This window comes from Leuciscus leuciscus (assembly GCF_965113295.1).
Source record: "Leuciscus leuciscus genome assembly, chromosome: 17".
Taxonomy (NCBI): domain Eukaryota; kingdom Metazoa; phylum Chordata; class Actinopteri; order Cypriniformes; family Leuciscidae; genus Leuciscus; species Leuciscus leuciscus.
In genome coordinates this window covers 30856151-30876727 of record NC_138741.1, presented here as the reverse complement: position 1 = coordinate 30876727, position 20577 = coordinate 30856151, and the positions used below count along the sequence as shown (strand labels likewise).

Below are 20577 nucleotides of genomic sequence, written 5' to 3'. Positions count from 1 at the left end.
GAACCCAACAAACGCTTCAGCGCACTCCAACCGAAATCATCAAGAATCTCAAGAATCTCCTGCATCTGGACTTTTTTAACAACCTAAATCAATGCAAGTACCTGTTCACAGCCTTTAGATGCGTTTCTAAGTTATTGTGCCCCTTTAAGGTGACCCTGATTCTCTGATGTTTCTCGTAGGTTGTGGTTAACTGATTGTAATCTTACCATTCTCTTTTCTTCTCTCTTCACTTTCTTGATTCTGTATACAATCTTTGCCTATAGTTTAGTTGTGTGTGTAGGCTACCCTAGTTTCAATTATTAAACCAATATATCGACGTTTTATTGTCTCTGTGTTTGCCACAAATCAAAGTCACTTAAACATCTTGATCTATGCTATTACCCTGCTAGTACTTTATTTACTTAAGTTGGAAAAGTTTACTCTTTCTTGGCCAGGAAGATAATACATTTCCTAGAATTAATAATTGATTATGCTTTCTGTTCTATTAATTCCGCTATAGTCAATTCTAAAAATAATTAAAATATTTATGATTAACTATAATCCGTTAAATTTTACGGATAATTAATGTCACACTCAGACAAAGGCAGACAGGATTGAGGTGAATATGCAACAAGTTTATTTAATGTGCAGAGGATGAGTGGTGCAGGGAGAATAATGCAGTTGCGATGAATATGATATGGCGATGACTTAGCTGACCGGGAAGAATGTCTTTGCAGGAGAGAAGTAGACGAGATGAGCCTGGATGAGGAAGAAGGACAACGACGGGAAGATCGGGACTTCAGGTAAGTAGTATGAATGAAGATCACTCAGGTGAGCAGTCTGTGGCGCTTGTCAACAATGAGGTCAATAAACAGGAACAACGGTTTCTCAGATGAGTAGACAATAGCGCAAGTCATAGTGCAAGTCTAAGACGAGACCAGACAATGAGACTCAGTGACAAGAGTCCTTAAATAGAGCTGTAGGATTATCAATGAAGCTGGGTGACAGGTGACGGTGATCAGTGAAGGAGGTGCAGGTGAGGGCCAAGGAGGATCATGGGAAATGAAGTGCAGACAGTGGAGATTAGCTGGTGACTGTGACAGTACTCCCCCCTCCCGGCAGGTGCGTCCATGCGCCGCAGATGGCAAAACTAGGGAGTGGGGGCGGGCATCCTGGAGTCTTCCTCAGGAGGGTCAGCCGGATTAACATGGACAGAAGACGGTACCAGCAGTTCGAGAGACCAGGGCGGCTCAGGCTGAGCAGATGACCAGGGCGGATCAGGCAGTGCAGGCGGCCAGGGCCGAGACAACCCTTTCGGGCGGCCATGGCGGAGACGACCCTTCGGGCGGCCATGACGGAGACTTCCCTACGGGCGGCCATGGCGGAGATGACCATTTGGGCGGCCATGGGGGAGACCTATAGGCCCCCCCCCCCCCATGGTGGAGACCTATAGGCCGCATTAGCCGCATTTCCACCGAAATTACCCGGAACAATTTGTCCCAGGAACTTTTTTTGCCCCAGACCGGTTGCTTTCTGCGTTTACACCGCGGTCTAAAGTACCAGGAAGGTAAACTGCGCGCAACTGCTCCTCCCAGTCTGCGACGGACAGTATTCACATTAAAGTATGGAGGAGATTCAAACTGTGCTGCAGTTATGTATTGGTTTACTAACGAGGTAATTAACAAAACAAAATAGACGAGCACTGATACTAAAGCGTGTTCAGAAAGCTCGTATGCGTATAAAATTAGACAACGTATGTTATCAGTTATTGTGAGATGCCTGGGATGAACGTGCAAAAATTTCCTCTTTCGCAAATACACTTAAAAAAAAAGCCTGAACCCCGTCTATCAATCATAAATAGTGAATAGTCTTGTAAATAGTTGGTTGTTACTAACCTCAAAGCGCTATTTCAATCCTGTTATAGTAAATTTATAACATGGTTTGGAGTGCCTTGCCAATAGATGACAATGTGTAAACATAATGACTTAATAATAAAAGCTGTGACAGAAAAGAGACGAGCACTGATAAAGCGTGTTCAGTAAGCTCGTAATGCTAACGTTAGATATAAAATTTGTATGTTATCAGCTATTGCGGACATTGACCGTGAGATGGCTGGGACGAACGCGCAGAAAGTTTTCTCTTCCACAAATACTCTTAATAAAGCCTGAAACTCTTCGCCAGTCCACCAGTTTTTTTTATTAAATTCCATATTTGCAGACAGACAACTCTTACTGCATGAAGCCACGACACGAACCGCAATAGATTTTTTTAAAAGGGAGGTTAAAAATAAATAAATGCTGCGTGGAGTCATCCAACCAAAATGCGGCGTGAACCAATGTTGTTTTCGTCAACGATGACGATAACGAAATTATTTCGTTGACGCACCTTTTTTTTATGACGATAACGCGACGATGACTAGCTAAAAATGGCTCTAAGGTGACTAAAACATGACGAGACGTTTTCGAGTTTTCGTTGACGAGACGAGACAGAACGAAAATGATTAAAAGTCTGACGTTCACAATGCATGTCATTTCTGCCTAATTTGCGTGAAATCTGTCTGTTTTGAGCAAAAAAAAAAAAGTATCAGCAATGCTGCCGCTTCCTATCCTTGTTTTGGGTATGCCCACCCCCCGGCTGCCGCCATGCCGCACATCAGATTCCACACAACAACACCTGCGGCTGCGGCTAGTCAATCGCCACACATCTTCGTTATGAGGCGCCGGACTGGACAAAAGCGAAACGAACTGCGTGAGCGAGCGACAGTGCGCGAGAGAGACCGAAAGTGCGCGAGAGAGACCGAGTGTAAGTGAGAGAGACCGAGTGTGTCTGCGCGCGAGAGAGACCGAGTGTGTCCGAGCATTAGTTTAGTGGGCTAATTGGTTCAAAGTAATATATAATTATTATATAACTTAGATTATAACATAAATTATTATTTAACTAATTATATAATAAAGCCACAATTGCCCAAGTAAGAATGTTTTTATTCCTGGCTTTTTTTTTTAGTAAAACAGTGATTCCACTGTTACCACTTTATCTGTGTGTAATGTTCTAGTAGCTGAAAGTTTTTTGCTGTTTAAACTGTAAACCATTCCTTTATTACTGTGATTACTGGTGAAAATAGCCAATGTGCTGAAATTTTAGAAGAGCATCAATTCATGGAAAAAATATAACTTGAAATATGGGGATAAAAGGTTTCTGACATTGAAATAGCCTACAGCTTGGCAGCACTGCATCTCCATCAATGAGAAAGTCTAGTTTATTATGCAAAGGTTTTAAGGTTAACTGTTGTTTTATGAATTGCAACACTTGCTACAACCTGTCAAACCTAAGCCCATTTCCAATACTTTTTAACCTAAATTAATTTGTTAAAGACTACTTTTTTTTTTTTACTAAAATTGACTAAAACTTGACTAAAACCTTTTTGCGTTTTCGTCGACTAAAACTTGACTAAAACCTTTTTATGTTTTCGTCGACTAAAACTTGACTAAAACTATAAAGTTTATAAGTGACTAAAATGTGACTAAAACTAAAAAGCATTTTCGTCCAAAAGACTATGACTAAGACTAAAACTAAAAGGGCTGCCAAAAACAACACTGCCGTGAACACAACCAATCAGCTTGTGCAGCGCACAGGTCCCACCCCTGAAAGTTCCTGAACTTTGAAAAAGTACTACCTCATGAGCAGGGACTATCGGAGGGGGAAATATTTACCCGGAACTTCATTTAGACCCTGGTTCCTGCTGTGTAAACACATCGAGTACCAGCCCAAAGTTCCTAGTTCCTGGGGAAAGTTCCTGCGGTGGAAACGCGGCTATTGACTACCTAAAAAGAACTATGGGAACTCGGGTAGCTGCCTGTGAAACATTGCGGGAGGTTTCTGTTAAACTTGACAGCCGGCTGACTGCTGTGGAGGGGCACTGTGGCCCGGACGCTAAACTTTCGGCTGCCTGCCTCTCTGCTGTGGAGATACAACCGGGTCTTGCGCCCGGCGCGACAGGTCTTCCTTCGACTGTGATGGAGAAGCAACTGAGCCCTGATCCTGCCTCCTGCACTCCTTCTGGGATTAATGGATGGTTAACAGCAATGAATGGCGGAACTGACGGCAGTCAAACAGCCCAGTCTGTAGATCCAGCCCTGGGACGAATGCAGACCTCCCCATGGAGCATGCTGGTAAAGGATGGGCGCTGACTGAAGCAGGTACGACTGAAGCAGGTACCTGAAAACCCTACCCATCGAAGCCTTACACCTCACACTGTAAAAACTCCAGTGAGGCATGTGAGAAAGAAAACTGGCATAATCGGGACTGGTGTGGTTAGTAATATACTAGCTGTCAAAACAAAGATGGTAAAGATATTTGCTACAAAGTTTGATCTCAGTGTAGATGCCAATACTCTCAGTGAGTACTTAAAAACAAAGCTGGGTCGGGAAGTGACATGAAGAAAAATAGAGGCGACACAGAGTAGATTCAGCTCCTGCTGTATATCCGCTGAATGTAATGAGTTGTACGATCCACAGCTTTGGCCGGCTGGGCATTTTGTCCGACGCTACTATGAGCCTCGTCGCCCTAGAGGAGCAGACAGAGGTCCGTCTGGTCCAGAGGATGCCCCCCGCTCTCGAGATGAGGGGCTGTTGCATGATAACGATGCTGGGGTGCCTGCTGCAGTTGTGGGCGAGGACGGGATGAAGGCCAGCTGCTCTGCTGGGAGAGACTGAACATATTAAATGTGTGTTGTCTCATACAACACCCGCGGGTTGCGAGTAGGACATACTGCTACTGATAGATCAAAATGTCTGGTTGTGCATTATACACTATACACATGAATTTCCATGGGAAAGTCTTTTAAATAATATTGCTCTGCCTCATGAGGCCCTAATGTGCTCAGATATGAATTGTAAGGATGTGCAACATGTTGAGAAACTCTGTGCCATGTATGATGGTATTGTGAAATGTCTAAATGCTTCTAGTGAACCATTTTGTTAAAGTAAATGTAAGGTACTTAACATCAGACCTGGGTGGAATGAGTTTGTGGCTCAGCAGAATGCTGAGGCAAGAGAGGCCTTTAGACTTTGGTCATAGGCAGGTAAGCCTAGGCATGGGGTATTGCTAGATATGAAAAAACTGACAAATGCTAGAGTTAAGTATGCACTCCGTTTTATTAAGAAAAATGAGAGCAGACTACAGACGAAGCTACAGAACAACAACCTTACTGACTTTTGGCAAGAGATCAAAGTAATGAATACCAATAAAACATCCTTACCGGCTGATATTGAAGGTATTAGTAGCCCAGAAAAAATAGCTGAGCTTTGGCGTGAGCACTACCGTAACCTGTTTAATTGTGTTAAAAGTGACCCAGTTAGAATCAATCATGAAGATTTCTCAGCAGATAAGGGCAGCAGATATTCATGGTGCCATCAATATGTTGGAGAACAACAAAGCCTGCGGTATGGATTGCATTACTGCAGAACATCTAAAATATGCCAGCCATAAGCTCTGTCCTTTGCTTTCCATGTGCTTGAATGGTTGCCTGGTTCATGGTGTCCTGTCAAATGCTATTATGTCTGTAATGTTACTGCCTGTGCTTAAAGACAAGGCTGGTAAGCTCAACAGTATTGACAATTATCTATTGCATTAGCCAGTATCTTGTCTAAAGTACTGGAGAGAATATTGTTAACAAAGCTAGAAATGTATGTCCTTACTACTGACAATCAGTTTGGGGTTCAAAAGAAAGCATGGAACCGACCTGTATATCTATGCTCTTAAAGAGATTGTTTTCAGGTACACAAGCCTGAATACATCTATATTCCTATGTTTTATTGATGCGTCAAAGGCATTTGATAGAATTAATCATGATAGAATCGTGGGCAACACTATTGTTAATCATCTTATGTATGCAGACGACCTGGTCCTGCTCTGTCCATATAGTGCTGGGCTGCAGCAGATGCTGAAGGTGTGCTCTCAGTATGGCCTTGATTATGGCATAAAGTATAACGCTAAGAAAAGCCACATAATGATAGTTAGAAGCGATGAGGACAGGAAATCAACTTTTCCGACCTTTTATTTGTCAGATAGCCCTCTTGATGTGTGTGAAGGAGGTTAAATATTTAGGTCATGTCATATCCAATGACTGGACGGATGACAAAGACCTACCGTCAGCGCTGTAAAATTTATTCTCAAGCTAACATGCTTATAAGAAGGTTTTCTATGTGCTCTGACTCTGTGAAGTGCTCTCTGTTTAGAACCTATACATGACACCGCTATATACTGCTCAATAGTGGTCTAACTATAAGAAAAAGAGTATGCAGAGGCTCAAGGTAGCATACAATGATGCAATGAGGCTGCTGCTTCGTGTCCCTAGGTGGCATAGTGCCAGTCATTTGTTTGTGTCTACTAGAGTGCCAACCTGTGAGGCACTCTTAAGACAACTGATGTTTAGTTTTATGTGTGGCCTGGACAAGTCAGTGAACCATATAATTGAAGCCCTAGTCAGTCCTCTGAAAAGCTGTTATAGATACACTTCTGTTAAGACGACATTGGTGCAATAGCCTGTATATCCTAAAGGCTAATATGGAATTTTTATGTATATTTTGTATCTCCTTTTTGTACTGTATGATGTGTTATATGGACCTGTGTCTGCAATAAAGCTTTATTATTATAGACATGCAGTCGGTGAGAGCCCTTATTGGCTGCATGTCAAGTCAAGTCAAGTCAAGTCAAGTCAAGTCAAGTCAAGTATATTTGTATAGCACTTTTTACAATACAGATTGTATCAAAGCAGCTTCACAGTATTAAATAAAAATAAAACAACAAGGTTTGTTTCTAGTGGAATTTATTGATTGATCAAATTAAATTAAATATCCCCAAAATATCCCCAACTGAGCAAGCCAAAGGCAACAGTGGCAAGGAACCGAAAAACTCCATTAAGTGACCTAATGGCATGTTTGTGTCATGTTTTGTTTGAGCACATGGCTTGTCATGTTTGTTTATATGTGCCATGTGCTCTCCTGTCTATTGTCTTTACCCTGCCCTTCTTGTTATCTGATTATTGGTTAATTTGCCCCACCTGTCCCTCCTTGTTTTACCGCCTTTGTTTGCTCTCCTATTTATTCTCTGTGTTTGCAGTCCTGTGCCAGTACATCGTCTAACGGTTGTGTTTTCTCCCCATGGGGAGGCAAAAGTTTTTTTTTTTTTTTTTTTTTTTTTTTTTTGTTGTTGTTGTTAAACAAAGACCATAACTCTGCATCTTGTTTATAATAAATTTAAATATAATAACAGTTTGTTGGCTTTCTCAAGTTATCTCATAATTTGATACATTGGTCTTTCCTGATTGCAATTTAGAATTTGAGGCTGCTAGGCAGTTCAATAATATTATATTTATTCTACAATGCTAAGTGATAGAATGAGCTGTTGGTGATAATATTCTAAATAATTATATTTACTGTATGAGTCAATCTACAATTTAGGGTACATTTCATGTCATTATATTTCAAAGTCTGTCTATCAGGCTGATTCCAGTGAGCACCACCAGATATCTCTCCCACCTGAATACTAACTCTCTTACACACCTGTGGCTTGTTAGCTCATCAGCCTAGGACTATTGCTGCATTCACGTCCTGTCATAAATACCATAGGCTCCAGATGAGAACAAGTGATGTTCGATTCAGAGCTGTTCCTCGGAATAGGAATTATGCGTTTCTATGTCAACACAATCAACGCCTAAATTAATCTGCAGCGGTAAGGTGGTACAGAGGTCACGTGGTACAAGTAGGATCTCTTAGAAAAGTCCCATCTTCGCTGCTGTAAGCTGTCATTACTGTCACAGAGTCAACAACATCGACAGCACCAGACCTCTACACTCCACACACTCGTTCCCAGTCACCAGAGTACTAATCACCGTCACCTGTCACCAATCTTCACTGATCATCACCCAGCACTATTTAACTCTTCTCACTGCAGTTCACCATTGTCTGGTCTTGTAGTTCCTTCAGAGAACACTACTTGACTCCTTACCTTTGTGATATCTTCCTAGATGATTTACCTTCAGCCATCTGTTTCCTGCATCCATCTTCAGTCATCTGCTACGTTTATCTGTCTTCAGTCATCAGCCTCTATCCCCATTTTGGAACCTTCATCAGATAAGATCTGTTATCATCCAGATATCCATCCAGTAATCAACATTCTTTAGTTACTTGCCTGCTTCCATGCTTGGAAGTAGTTACTTGCTTAGTTACTTGCCTGCTTCCTGTTTCATGACAGAAGACCAGACCAACATGCAAAGTACTACTGATCCCAGCGATGCAAGCGCTGCTCCCCCGGATCCCTATTCTGATTTCGTTCAAGCCCTTTGACAAGCTCTTCACCCACCAGTCACCAGTCCTTCACCATCTGCCTCTGTCAGTCCCATAGTCTGACCAGCGACATACTCAGGTGGGGCGGAAGAATGCAGCAGGTTCCTGTTACAATGTTCTCTCCTCTTTAACATTCGTCATCAAATGGCTATCTATAATGACGTCATTGGCATAGAGAGCTTCATTCAATGTATCATCAGGATATCCCAATGACTTACAACCTGTGCCTTGGATCAACCTGTACTGCATCCTCCGCCCACTTTCAACATCTGTCGACCCTCCAGCCCCAGAGTCCATGCAACTTGACTCCACTCACCTGTCTAATGCTGAGCATCAATGTTGCATAGTGAATTGTCTCAGCTTATACTGCGGAACGGAAGGACATCTTCTGGCCACCTGTCCGGTGCAACCTCCACGTCCAGCAATGAGTGTCCTTCAATTACCACCTCCCATATCTACGCTAAAAAGCACTGATGTTATATTAATCTCCCGTCAACGATCTTTCAGTGAAAGCCCTCATAGACATAGGCTGGTAACTTTGTCACTCAACTTCCTCCGAAAACTTCATCTCCGTCAGAAACCCTTTTCTCAAGTTCTTCACGTGCATTCGATCCTGGCAAAACATACGGCACTGTACCCCATCACTGACATTGACATCACTGATGACTCCATCAGGAGAAGTTATCGTTCCTGGTAATGGAGGGCTACCACCTCATTGGCCATGGGACTGTGCGATCGACCTGCTGCCTGGGGCCACCGTTCCACGTGGTAAGATCTATCCACTGTTCAATCCGGAACAGAAGGCCATGGAGGAGTACATCGAGGAGGCCCTTCAGCAGGGCTTCATCCATGCATCCATCCATCTACCTTCCCTGCCGCTTCGAGTTTCTTCTTTGTGGGTAAAAAGGATGGAGGCTTGCACCCCTGCATCGATTATTGTACTTTCAACTCTCAAACCATCAAATTTCGCTACCCTTTTCCTCTGGTTTCAGCCGCCCTAGAGCAGTTACGTGGTGCTCGTATTTTTACGAAGTTGGACCTGCAGAGCGCATATAGCGTTGTTCGAATCCGCAAAGGGGACGAATGGAAAACGGTGTTCGTCACTCCATCAGGGCACTACGAGTGCCGGGTTATGCCATACGAGCTTTCCAATGCTCCTTCCGTCTTCCAAGGATTCATGAACGAGGTGTTCTCGGATTTCCTTCATCGCTTTGTCATCGTGTATATAGACAATATCCTCATCTATTCCCGGAAACCTGGCCGACCATCACCACGTCACGCAGGTCCTACAGAAGCTTTGTAAGTTCCATCTCTTCTTGAAACTAGTAAATGTGAGTTCCACCATGACAGTCCACTTCCTCGGGTACGTCATTGATCAACACAACATCAAGATGGACCAGAGGAAGGCAGAGACTGTGGAGAACTGGCCACAACCCACTTCCATCAAGGAACTCCAACGCTTCCTGGGATTTGCCAACTTCTACCGTCGATTCATCAATGGCTTCAGTAAACTCAGCTCATCACTCACCTCCTTAGGCCGGTGACACACTGGATGCGTGGCGTAAGCGTCTCAGCTGCGTGGCGTGTCCGTTTTTATTTCGGCTCCCATGTTAACAGGTTAGAGCTTGCACACTGCGTGCGTGACACGCGCGTCTCAGGCGCGGCTCGAGCCGCGCGGAAAACGCGTGCATGCTAGAAATAGAACCGACGCCTATTTTTCACGCGACACGCAAGCGTCTTGGAAGCGTTTCCAAGCACAATTGAATAGGAAAAGATGTTTATATGACATTTTGACACGAATACATATTAATAAATGTCATTTTGATGTTTGAAAGTGTCTAGGGTTTGACATAAATGCAAATATAAATGCAATTTAAAAAAATATTATCGATTTTCAAATACTGCACCTGTCAATACAGAACGAAATATTCTATAGTCTATATTGCCGTCAACACTGCCGACGTTGTCTCTGCTGCTATATATTTATGTTTAACATGAAGTATAGGCCTTCCACAACTCTCTCCCCATGTGTCAAATATATCACCTAGCAGCAGCAGCGCCGCGTCAGACACGCTTCTGGTGTGCAAAGACATGGAAAACGCGACGCAGCCGCCACGCAGCTGACACGCAACAGAAACGCCACGCTCACGCCACGCATCCAGTGTGTCACCGGCCTTACTGTGCAGTGGGGCCAAGTCTCTGTCCTGGAGCTCCAAAGCTAACACCGCCTTCAACCAACTCAAGAAAGCCTTCAGTACAGCTCCTACCCTCGTTCATCCCAATCCAGATCTCCCCTTTGTCGTCGAGGTCGACAGCTAGGAGCTGTGCTATCTCAGCGACAGGGTGAGCCTCCCAAACTCCATCCATGCACCTTCTATTCTAAAAAACTGTCCCCGGCGGAGCAAAACTATGATATTTGTAGCCAGGAGCTACTGGTGATCAAACTGGCTCTTGAAGAGTGGCGACATTGGCTGGAGAGAGCTCAACACCCCTTCGAAGTTATCACTGACCACCGCAATTGATTGAACACCCGCAAGGCACGCTGGTCCCTCTTCTTCACCAGATTTAACCCTTTGGGGTCTAAGGTGTTTTTGGGGTCCTTGAGATGTTCTGACATGCCCTGACATTTGTGCTTTTTTCAGTTGCTTATAAACATATTAATGGCAAAGGTGTAATTACACTCTATTTGTCACAGTGTCTGGTTTGTGTTCCCTGGGTCACCACTAGATGTCCTCCTTCCCCACGGTGTCTGTCACATTCTCGAACTGCATTCCCCACAATCCTTGTCTGTACCCATCACTGTATCATTGCACTCAGCTGTTCCCCATCATCATTGCACTCAGCTGTTCCCCATTATCATTGTTAGTTCTGTTATATATACCCTGCCTGTTTAGTGTTTGTTACGGAGTCCTTGTTGTTTATCACGCCACTTCTGATACCCTGTGTTGCCTGTGTGTTCTTGTATTTGGATTGCCTTATGGATTACGACCTATTGCCTGAACTGGATGTATGATTACGGATTTCCCCAATAAATATACTGCTATTGGATCTACCTGTTTCATTTGTGTGTGGATCGTGACAGAAGGACTCCGTCATGCAAGGATCCAGCAGTACGGGTTTCCGAATCCGTCCCCCTACCACCAAAGAAGAGAGGAGGGGACGACTCAGTAATTTAATGGCTTTACGCCAGCAGGGACAGTCGGTGGGTGGACTAGCTCAATTTTTTTGGACTCTCTCAAGAGGTATGGGTTATAATGAGGCGGCACTAAAAGACCTTTTTAATAATTGCCTTGATAACCCATTACCTCGATGTGAGATGATGGGGCTGGAGACTCTGGACTTCTGGGGGTTCACTAATTATCTGCAGAGACGTAGCCGGTGGATTACGTCAGACCGGTTTGTTTTTTCTCCCAGGATGACTGAGTCCACATCGGCGTTTCCTGACGGGAGGGCGAACCCTGCACCTGTGTCTCCGGAGAAGATGGCCACCGCCGAGCCAGTGTCTCCGTCGGCCGCAAAGCGAGACCCTCCGCGGACCGAACCATCAGCCAGCACGGCTGCCTCCATTGGACCCAACCGAGGGTGGAGTGGACTGGTGTCCAAGCTGGCCGATTGGTCGCTGGCATCTGTCCGAACAGCCGGTAGCCTGGGAATTTTACGGGTCTCAGCGCTATCAATTCCCCAGACCGCCAGGCCAGAGTCTCTAATGTTGCTGAGGTGTTTTTTACTGTTCCCAGACTGTACTCCTTACAGGAGCATAGTCTGGGGGTTGCCTTTTTTCTCCTCACCTCTCCTCATGTTATGCTGTATTTTTTTCCTCAATGCTCTGTCTTCCTGTTCTGTCTACCCCCTTGTCATATTGTATGTATGTTTGTATGGACAGGTTGATGGCTAATTTCACTGGTACTTGTGACTATGTGACAATAAAGGCTACTACTACTGTTACAGAGTCTCGTTCCGCCGAGACTATCGTCCAGGAGGCCGTCCCCGAACAGCCCGCTGTCGTCCCGGAGGCCGTCCCCTCCGAGCAGCCCGCTGTCGTCCCGGAGGCCGTCCCCTCCGAGCAGCCCGCTGTCGTCCCGGAGGCCGTCCCCTTCGAGCAGCCCGCTGTCATCCCTGAGAACGTCTCGGAGTCGCCCACCATCAGTCCTGCCACAGCCAAGAGAGTGGTCTTCCTTTTTTATGCAGTGGCGGTACTGCAGGCGTGGAGGAAGCACAGGACGTCTGCCGATCCAGAGACTGTTCCTGAGCCTGTGTCTTCGGACAAGATGGCCTCCGCCGAGCCTGTTCACGTCACACCTGCCGAGCCTGTGTCTTTGGACAAGATGGCCGCCACCGAGCTTGTTCACGTCACGCCTGCCGAGCCTGTTTCCCCTGACAAGATGGCCGCCGTCGAGCCTGTGTCTGTTCCTGAGCCTGAGCCGGTGGGGTCTGTTCCTGAGCCTGAGCCGGTGGGGTCTGTTCCTGAGCCTGAGCCGGTGGTGTCTGTTCCTGAGCCTGAGCCGGTGGTGTCTGTTCCTGAGCCTCCGCCCTGGCCGCCCGAGGGGTCGTCTCCGCCCTGGCCGCCCGAGGGAAAGTCTCCGCCCTGGCCGCCCGAGGGAAAGTCTCCGCCCTGGCCGCCCGAGGGAAAGTCTCCGCCCTGGCCGCCCGAGGGAAAGTCTCCGCCCTGGCCGCCCGAGGGAAAGTCTCCGCCCTGGCCGCCCGAGGGAAAGTCTCCACCCTGGCCGCCAGATGGACTGTCCGCTCTGCCCTGGCCGCCCGAGGGGTCGTCTCCGCCCTGGCCGCCCGATAAACTGGCCGCTCCGCCCTGGCCGCCTGAGGGAAAGTCTCCACCCTGGCCGCCAGATGGACTGTCCGCTCCGCCCTGGGCGCCCGAGGGAGAGTCTCCGCCCTGGCCGCCCGATGAACTGTCGTCTCCGCCCTGGCTGCCAGATGGACTGTCACTCCCTGTCCCCGTTTCCCTCCATGGACCTGGCCCCCCATCCCTCCCCCTGATCCTCCACCAGTCCACCTCCCGCCTGAACTTCTGTTTTGTCTGTCACGTCTTGGAGCGTCTGGTAGCCGCTCCGTAGAGGGGGGGGGGGGTTATGTCACAGTGTCTGGTTTGTGTTCCCTGGGTCACCACTAGATGTCCTCCTTCCCCACGGTGTCTGTCACATTCTCGAACTGCATTCCCCACAATCCTTGTCTGTACCCATCACTGTATCATTGCACTCAGCTGTTCCCCATCATCATTGCACTCAGCTGTTCCCCATTATCATTGTTAGTTCTGTTATATATACCCTGCCTGTTTAGTGTTTGTTACGGAGTCCTTGTTGTTTATCACGCCACTTCTGATACCCTGTGTGTTCTTGTATTTGGATTGCCTTATGGATTACGACCTATTGCCTGAACTGGATGTATGATTATGGATTTCCCCAATAAATATACTGCTATTGGATCTACCTGTTTCATTTGTGTGTGGATCGTGACACTATTTAGCACAAACAGGGCTATCATAATATGTGAGCAACATGTATGTACATGTTTGTATTTTTGAGAGAATAATGTTTATGCATGGTTATTGAAAAAACTAAAAACTAAAGTTTCTGAAATAAGGCCACAAAACACATACTAAATATGTGTCAATAAGACTTCTGAATAATGCATTTTGTCGCCTAGAGTTTTTTCTTCAAAATGATGTGAAAATCATCCTGCCTAATTATTCACATAAAACAATACATTGATTTAAATTTTGCAAGACACTTTATGTTTGGAAAGGCCATATGCGAGTGGGCGTCAACGATCATGCATATTTAGTGGTTCACACCTGAGGAGACAATGGGGCCCGCATACTTAATGAGCCATTCATTCAGGTGTGTCACTGAGCCACATATATATATATATATATATATATATATATATATATATATATATATATATATATATATATATATATTCTACCAAATTGGTTCACAGTTGGAAGCATCTCATTTTATTTTTCCATGTCTAGTAATTGTGCAGTTAATTCTCATACTGTATTTTCAGTTTTGGAATATGTATCCTCTCCCCAAATTTGTCACTAATAAAACACAATAAAAATTATTTAAAGAAAAGTTTACAGCTACCTTGTAAATATATTTTTTTTATTAAAAAGGTTACAATTACAACAACAATTCAAGTGCAATCTTTCTTTGTAAAAACTAAAGTATACATTTTATCATACATATTTCAAAGTTAAGGATTCATTACTTAATTACATTGGAACAAACACATAATAACATATTATTTGATTACTTTATTTTTGACAAAACATACTATATTTAACATATGAGCAAAAATTGGCAAACAAAAGCTTATTTGAGGTGGCAAATATTTTACAGTAAAAATTTATAATCTATCCAAAACTAGTCAACGAAATGTTGTCTTCCATATGTCTGTAACATAGGTCTTTTGTTTATATAAGAAATATAAATGTTAATTTGCAGTTTAATACGTTGCTTATACAAATATTATTTCAACATATTTCAGTCGATTTTTAGTCATCTAAAAGATAATGCTGCTAAATTTATAATTTTTTTTACCTTGAATGTCATTGCTCTAATTTATTTTTTATATTTTTATATTTCATATTTTGTTCAAATGATTAATATATCTGCTGTTCATATGTTCATTTATTAGTGTGTTATATGATTAGAATGTTGTCCCGGTTTTAAAATAAAGCACAGCAATGATATTTGAGAGTGTTTCTCCCTTTTCAGGAAAAGTATCGAAATCGCAATACTTGACTTGGTATCGGTATCGAAACAATAATTTTGGTATCGTGACAACACTAATTGATTTTTTTTTTTACAACACCATGCGACCAGCATGTAGATTATTGTAGTGTAAAGATATTAGCTCAAAGGGGAAATATTAATAATAACCCATAATTACTAATTATGATTAATTATTAATATTTGGGTCAGTTAATTAGATTAACTTTGAGGTAAGCCAATTAATATTACAATCAATTAATCAGTTCCAAAGAACTCTTCGATTATTCGTTTATTCTAAGAAAAGTGTATCTTTCATGGTCACTGAAAGATAATTATTCCTTAGCATGAACAGCAATTAGAGCATACTGTAACAAGATCAAAATCGTAAAAGGGACTTTGTATGCAGACAGAGGATCAGAAATCAAATTCATAATTGTGCAAAAGTTTGATTAAATAAATCACAAACATAACTGAACTAAACAAACAAACATATATACATACATTCATTCATTCATCCATACATGTATAGGTAAAGTGGTGAGTGTTATGGAACCAGAAGCAGGAAATAGAATTCTGGAGCAAGATCTATTTTAGTATGGAAAGAACCATCAGCTTATTTCAGAGCATCTCTTGAAATTTATACTTGCATGGTCAATTCTTGAAGTGGTTGAAGATTGAATTTGTCGTTGGGTCCTTGAGTGTCAAACGTCACTGTGTGAGTTGCAATCCTTTCTTCTCCGTTGGATGAAGGAGATAGGATGAACTTGTATTGTCGCTGTTCCCATGGCTGGAGTGCAGATAGTGGCCTACACACTCTGGGCCGGCAGGACACAAAGAGCACATGGTGAGAGTTGCGAGGGACTTCGTCCGTGTTGAATGAAGTCACTGAACTCCTGAGGTTGTCCTTGATGCTGGAGTGAGCACATGTCCTGGATGCTTCGAAGCCTCCTGCCCTGGGCCTGTTGAGGCCATGCTGGAACACACGGCACCCTTAAGGCAAGCAGTGGTGGACGAAGTACACATACCATGTACTTGAGTTAAAGTAAAGATACTCAAGGTAAAATATTACTCAAGTAAAAGTAGAAGTGCTGCCTTTAAACATTCACTTGAGTAAAAGTACAAAAGTATTTGCCTTCAAATGTACTTAAGTATCCAAGTACTATGATTTTTGTATGGCTATAATGTCCTATTATAATTTTTGTCACAAGACTCTTGCTTAACTCAGTCTACGTGAAGACTCTAATGTCACTCCTGGCACATCAATCTATTAATAAAATGACATTAATTAGTCTATATATATATATATATATATATATATATATATATATATATATATATATATATATATATATATATATATATATATGTATATATATATATTATTTATTTTTGAATTGAATTGAATTGAATTGAATTGAATTGAATTGAATATTTTTTGTGTGTTTAATTTTGGACGGAAGGGGACTGTTTCCATAAGGTATAATACATTTACAGTATTTACTGTATATATTTTTCACGAGCGTATATGGTCATAATTATAAACATCCTAATGTTATGATACATTCACATAAATCTGCACAATGCCATTAAATAAATACACACACACACACACACACACACACACACACACACAATTTCCCTCCCAAATTAAACACCAAAACGTATTAATGCAGTGTTTCTGCTACTCCCCAGAAAAAAAAAATGCTATTATATGCAAGTAATTTTAGTGTCAACGTAATAAGCAATGTTCATTATGCGTCAGTATTTACCGATAATTACCAGTTAAGTTTTTATCCACTCATAAATAAAAAGGAACGACTGATTTTGAAAATGTAGTAGAGTAAAAAGTAAGATATTTGACTTTGAAATGTAGTGGAGTTAAAGTAAAAGTCTTCCCAAATTGAAATACTTCAGTAAAGTACAGATACGCAAAAAAGCTACTTAAGTACAGTAACGAATTACATTTACTTCGTTACTGTCCACCACTGAAGGCAAGAGTTGTCCGTTTCCTTCTTGGCTGGATTTAAGGAAGGCAGTCTGACTCGGCCTGCAGGGCCCAGTGGGGGGGAAAGGGGGGTCCACCCCCCCCCCCCCTCCCACAGGATTCACTTGGAGCTGCAGTTTAGGTCCGAGGACAAGAGCTAAAAGGGCGGATCTTGTGGTCAGTGACTTTTAAAGCTTGACAAAGGACAGCCCTATGCGGGCTGGTCCACCCAATGAGGAGGGTAGAATTTCTGGCGGGAGTTTCCTCTGTCACCAGGATTTACAAGCCTTTGTCTTAAGCATGCTCACTCGGACTGGCATGCTGGATTGGTGTTTAATGACACTACTAAGGGAGATTCTTAGTAATACTAATGTGTTGCACAGCTATTGGCATATCATGTACCCAATCATTTCGATCTTCAAAGTACCAATTTATCGAGACCAAACATCGTATAAGTGGGGTACACTGATTGTTGGTCCTGTAATAACTACATAGTATCAAAGAGATCATAGTATCAACAGAATTATTACAAGACACAAAACACAACACACGACAGTAAATCTTTCTCAAAATGTCCTGGAATGCATGTGACTAAAAAATGACTAAATGTAAATGTTAATTTTATGTTAGTCAATTCATCACTAAATGAATGCAGGAGAGTCTGTTTTGCAGAGTGTTTCTGTCTTGCCATGGTCTCTCTCTCTTGCATTTGGCCACATTCCTTTAACACCCATAAAACCTTATCGGATCGTGGTCATGACAACAAGGACCATCTTGGCTGGTTTGGGGGATGGGATCCCAGAGAAGTTTGAAAGTTTTTATGGTACATGTACCAACAATTGTGTCTGATTTGGTCTCATTCGCTACAGTAGATTGGTTATCTACAATAACCTATCATCAAGGAGTATATTGATTAGGTATATTGCATTATTTTGATTTGCTATATCAACTATGTTGTTATATATTCAAATTTGTGGTTAACTGATCAAGAAAACCAGATGGTTGGCCATTCAAGACCTACCGTTGAAACATCAAAATGGTTAAATTGTCAACTATGTTACCCTGCTGAGCCAACTCTTGGATGACATAGTTGTCATGGCCATATACTGTGTAACTGTGTCCTCTGAGGATAATTAATTATTTGCAATAGATTCGTTTTTATTTTAACCTTCTGAGACTGTGTACTGTGTGTGGTTCAGTTATACCCTATGTTATATCCCCACAAAGATTGTAATATGATAAATAAGATTGTGATAAGCTTATAAATCATACAAAATTGTGTTTTTTGAAATGTAAAAATGCAGATAGTTTTCTGTGATGGGAAGGTTTAGGAGACAGTCATGTCTATGGAATGTCCCCATAACCCAACGTGTGTGTGTGTGTGTGTGCCTACTTAACTATGTTTTAGGGACAAATTTGTACCCAGAAGTCACCAAAATCTCCAAAAACCTCCCTTCAGGGATGTCCTCATTTGTAAATATGGTAGAAAAATGAAGTAATTAAAGGTTTTTTAAAAATGTAAAAATGCAGAAAGTTTTCTGTGATGGGCAGATTTAGGGGTAGGGTTAGTGTAAGGGTATAAAATATACAGTTTGTACAGTATAAAAACCATAACGTCTATAGAATGTCCATTTAGATAGCTGTGTGAATCAAGATTAATCCAGTGGTTCCACTGCACATTTTAGATGTTGCCCTAATAATCAAACATGCCTGATACTAAGGAAGCTTGTTACCGCCATGGATAAAGCCAAGATGAAACATAGTGATCTTCACATGTAAGTAACTTAGCTGTCATTGTAATAAAAAATAAATAAATAAATCACATTCTACAGTCAAGCTCACCAGGAAAACATCCTTACCCTTGTGATATCACAATTGACAATTAGATGTTACACTGATGAAATATGTATAAAAAAATATATATATGTAAACTGAAACCAATAATAATTTTATTGAGAAACCATAATGCTTTTGGACTTTTCTGTTAATATGAAACGTGCCCCATTTATAGAATGAACCATACATTTGTTACCTCTAATCTATGTGCCAAAAATTATTCAATTGTTGCAATCAGTGACAAAATATATTGTTTAAATAATTGAAATAGACAAATGCCATTCTTGAACACATTATTCATATATCAGAAGAAGACATTATTGTAAATTGTGAAGAAAATAATAATAATAAAATAATAAAAAAATTAAATACTGATCAAATAAATTCATGAAGCATGTATCTATCTTTATTCAGATCACTCCTGAAACACCTATTTCAGTGTGATGCAATCTTGCAGAAATGATTAGATAGATCTGTTGCTTGATGATTTATTTCACAGCAGTTGAACTGTCCTACAACAGAATTATGTTAAATGTGTTGTCTTGTTGTCTAGTCTAGAGTTGTCTAAATGTACACCCTGCTGAATTATCACGTAAAATTCTAAAAACTGTGTGCACTGACACAACAGATTGCAGAGGTTACACAATGTTATTTATCAGGCAGCATATATATATATATATATCCACACATATATATTTTTGTAAATCAAATGTATTGTGAAGCCATGAGACCTTTAGCTGCCAGTGTAGTTAATATTAAACAAGAACTTTGATCTTGTTGAAGCATTTTTGTTTCTTCATGTTTCTTCATTTCATCATCTTCAGAATCAGAGATCTGGAACATGACAGTTTTCTTTTTACGTTTCAGCACAATGAAAACTGTAGAAAACGAAAAGCTGACTCTAAGACGGGAGTTGGGGCTCACCAGTGCTGTATCTTTGGTTGCAGGCATCATGATAGGTTCAGGAATTTTTATGTCTCCACAGTTTGTACTGGTGTACGTTGGGAGTTCAGGGGCAAGCTTGATCGTCTGGGCAGTGTGTGGTATAGTATGTATGTGTACTGCTTTGTCATATGCTGAGATGGGCACCATTATCAGAGAATCAGGGGGCGACTATATCTATATACTGCGAATTTATGGACCTTGTCCTGCATTTTTTGTGGCCTTTGCAACCATGTTTCTGATTAAGCCATTTGGGATTATAGCTGGTTCTCTGAGCTTCGCTAAGTATGCTGTGGCACCATTTTACACAGGCTGTACACCACCCATGCTGGTGGTAAAGTGTATTGCAGCAGCATGTGTCTTGGTGGTTGCAACTATCAACATGCTAAATGTACGTTTTACTATGGCTACTCAGGTGGTCTTTATGGTGGCCAAGTTTGTAGGTCTATTGATAATAGTCATTGGAGGAATAGCATCACTCGTACAGGGAAACTATGGAAGCCTCTGCAGTCTAGAAAGTGCCTTTGCAGACACAAAGCTTGGCATTAGTACCGTTGGAATGGCACTATATCAGTGCCTGTGGTCATATTCTGGGTGGTACAACATAAACAATGTTACAGAGGAGGTGAAAAGACCGGAGGTGAGATTAACTGAGTTTGTATGTGATGTGACTACTGATGTGATGTAACTGAGTGACTATAATTGAGTGATTTAGTCTTCTGCAATGTCATGATTTTGACAGTATTCACATACA

At 42.2% G+C, this 20577-nt stretch overlaps 2 protein-coding genes across 5 annotated transcripts in view; one reads left to right on the top strand and one right to left on the bottom strand.

Moving 5' to 3' along the window:
• The window catches only part of LOC309479407 (b(0,+)-type amino acid transporter 1), a 144669-nt gene that overhangs the window by 26636 nt on the left and 97456 nt on the right, over positions 1-20577 (top strand). For 2 of the 4 annotated variants that reach the window (XR_014199208.1, XR_014199209.1), the window contains exon 1: positions 18432-20463. The exons of 1 other annotated variant lie outside the window; for it this stretch is intronic. Coding sequence is in view for 1 of the 3 variants with exons in the window: in XM_082143534.1 (XP_081999660.1) it covers positions 19723-20463 (741 nt within the window). In the remaining 2 variants the exon portion in view is untranslated. Of the gene's footprint in view, positions 1-18431; positions 20464-20577 lie in introns of those variants that run through there. One more of the 4 variants, XM_082143534.1, reaches the window with a different exon arrangement.
• LOC309479340 (uncharacterized protein) overlaps positions 1-20577 on the bottom strand; it is a gene marked incomplete at its 5' end in the record, with an annotated part of 244765 nt that overhangs the window by 142301 nt on the left and 81887 nt on the right. The window lies entirely within an intron of this gene.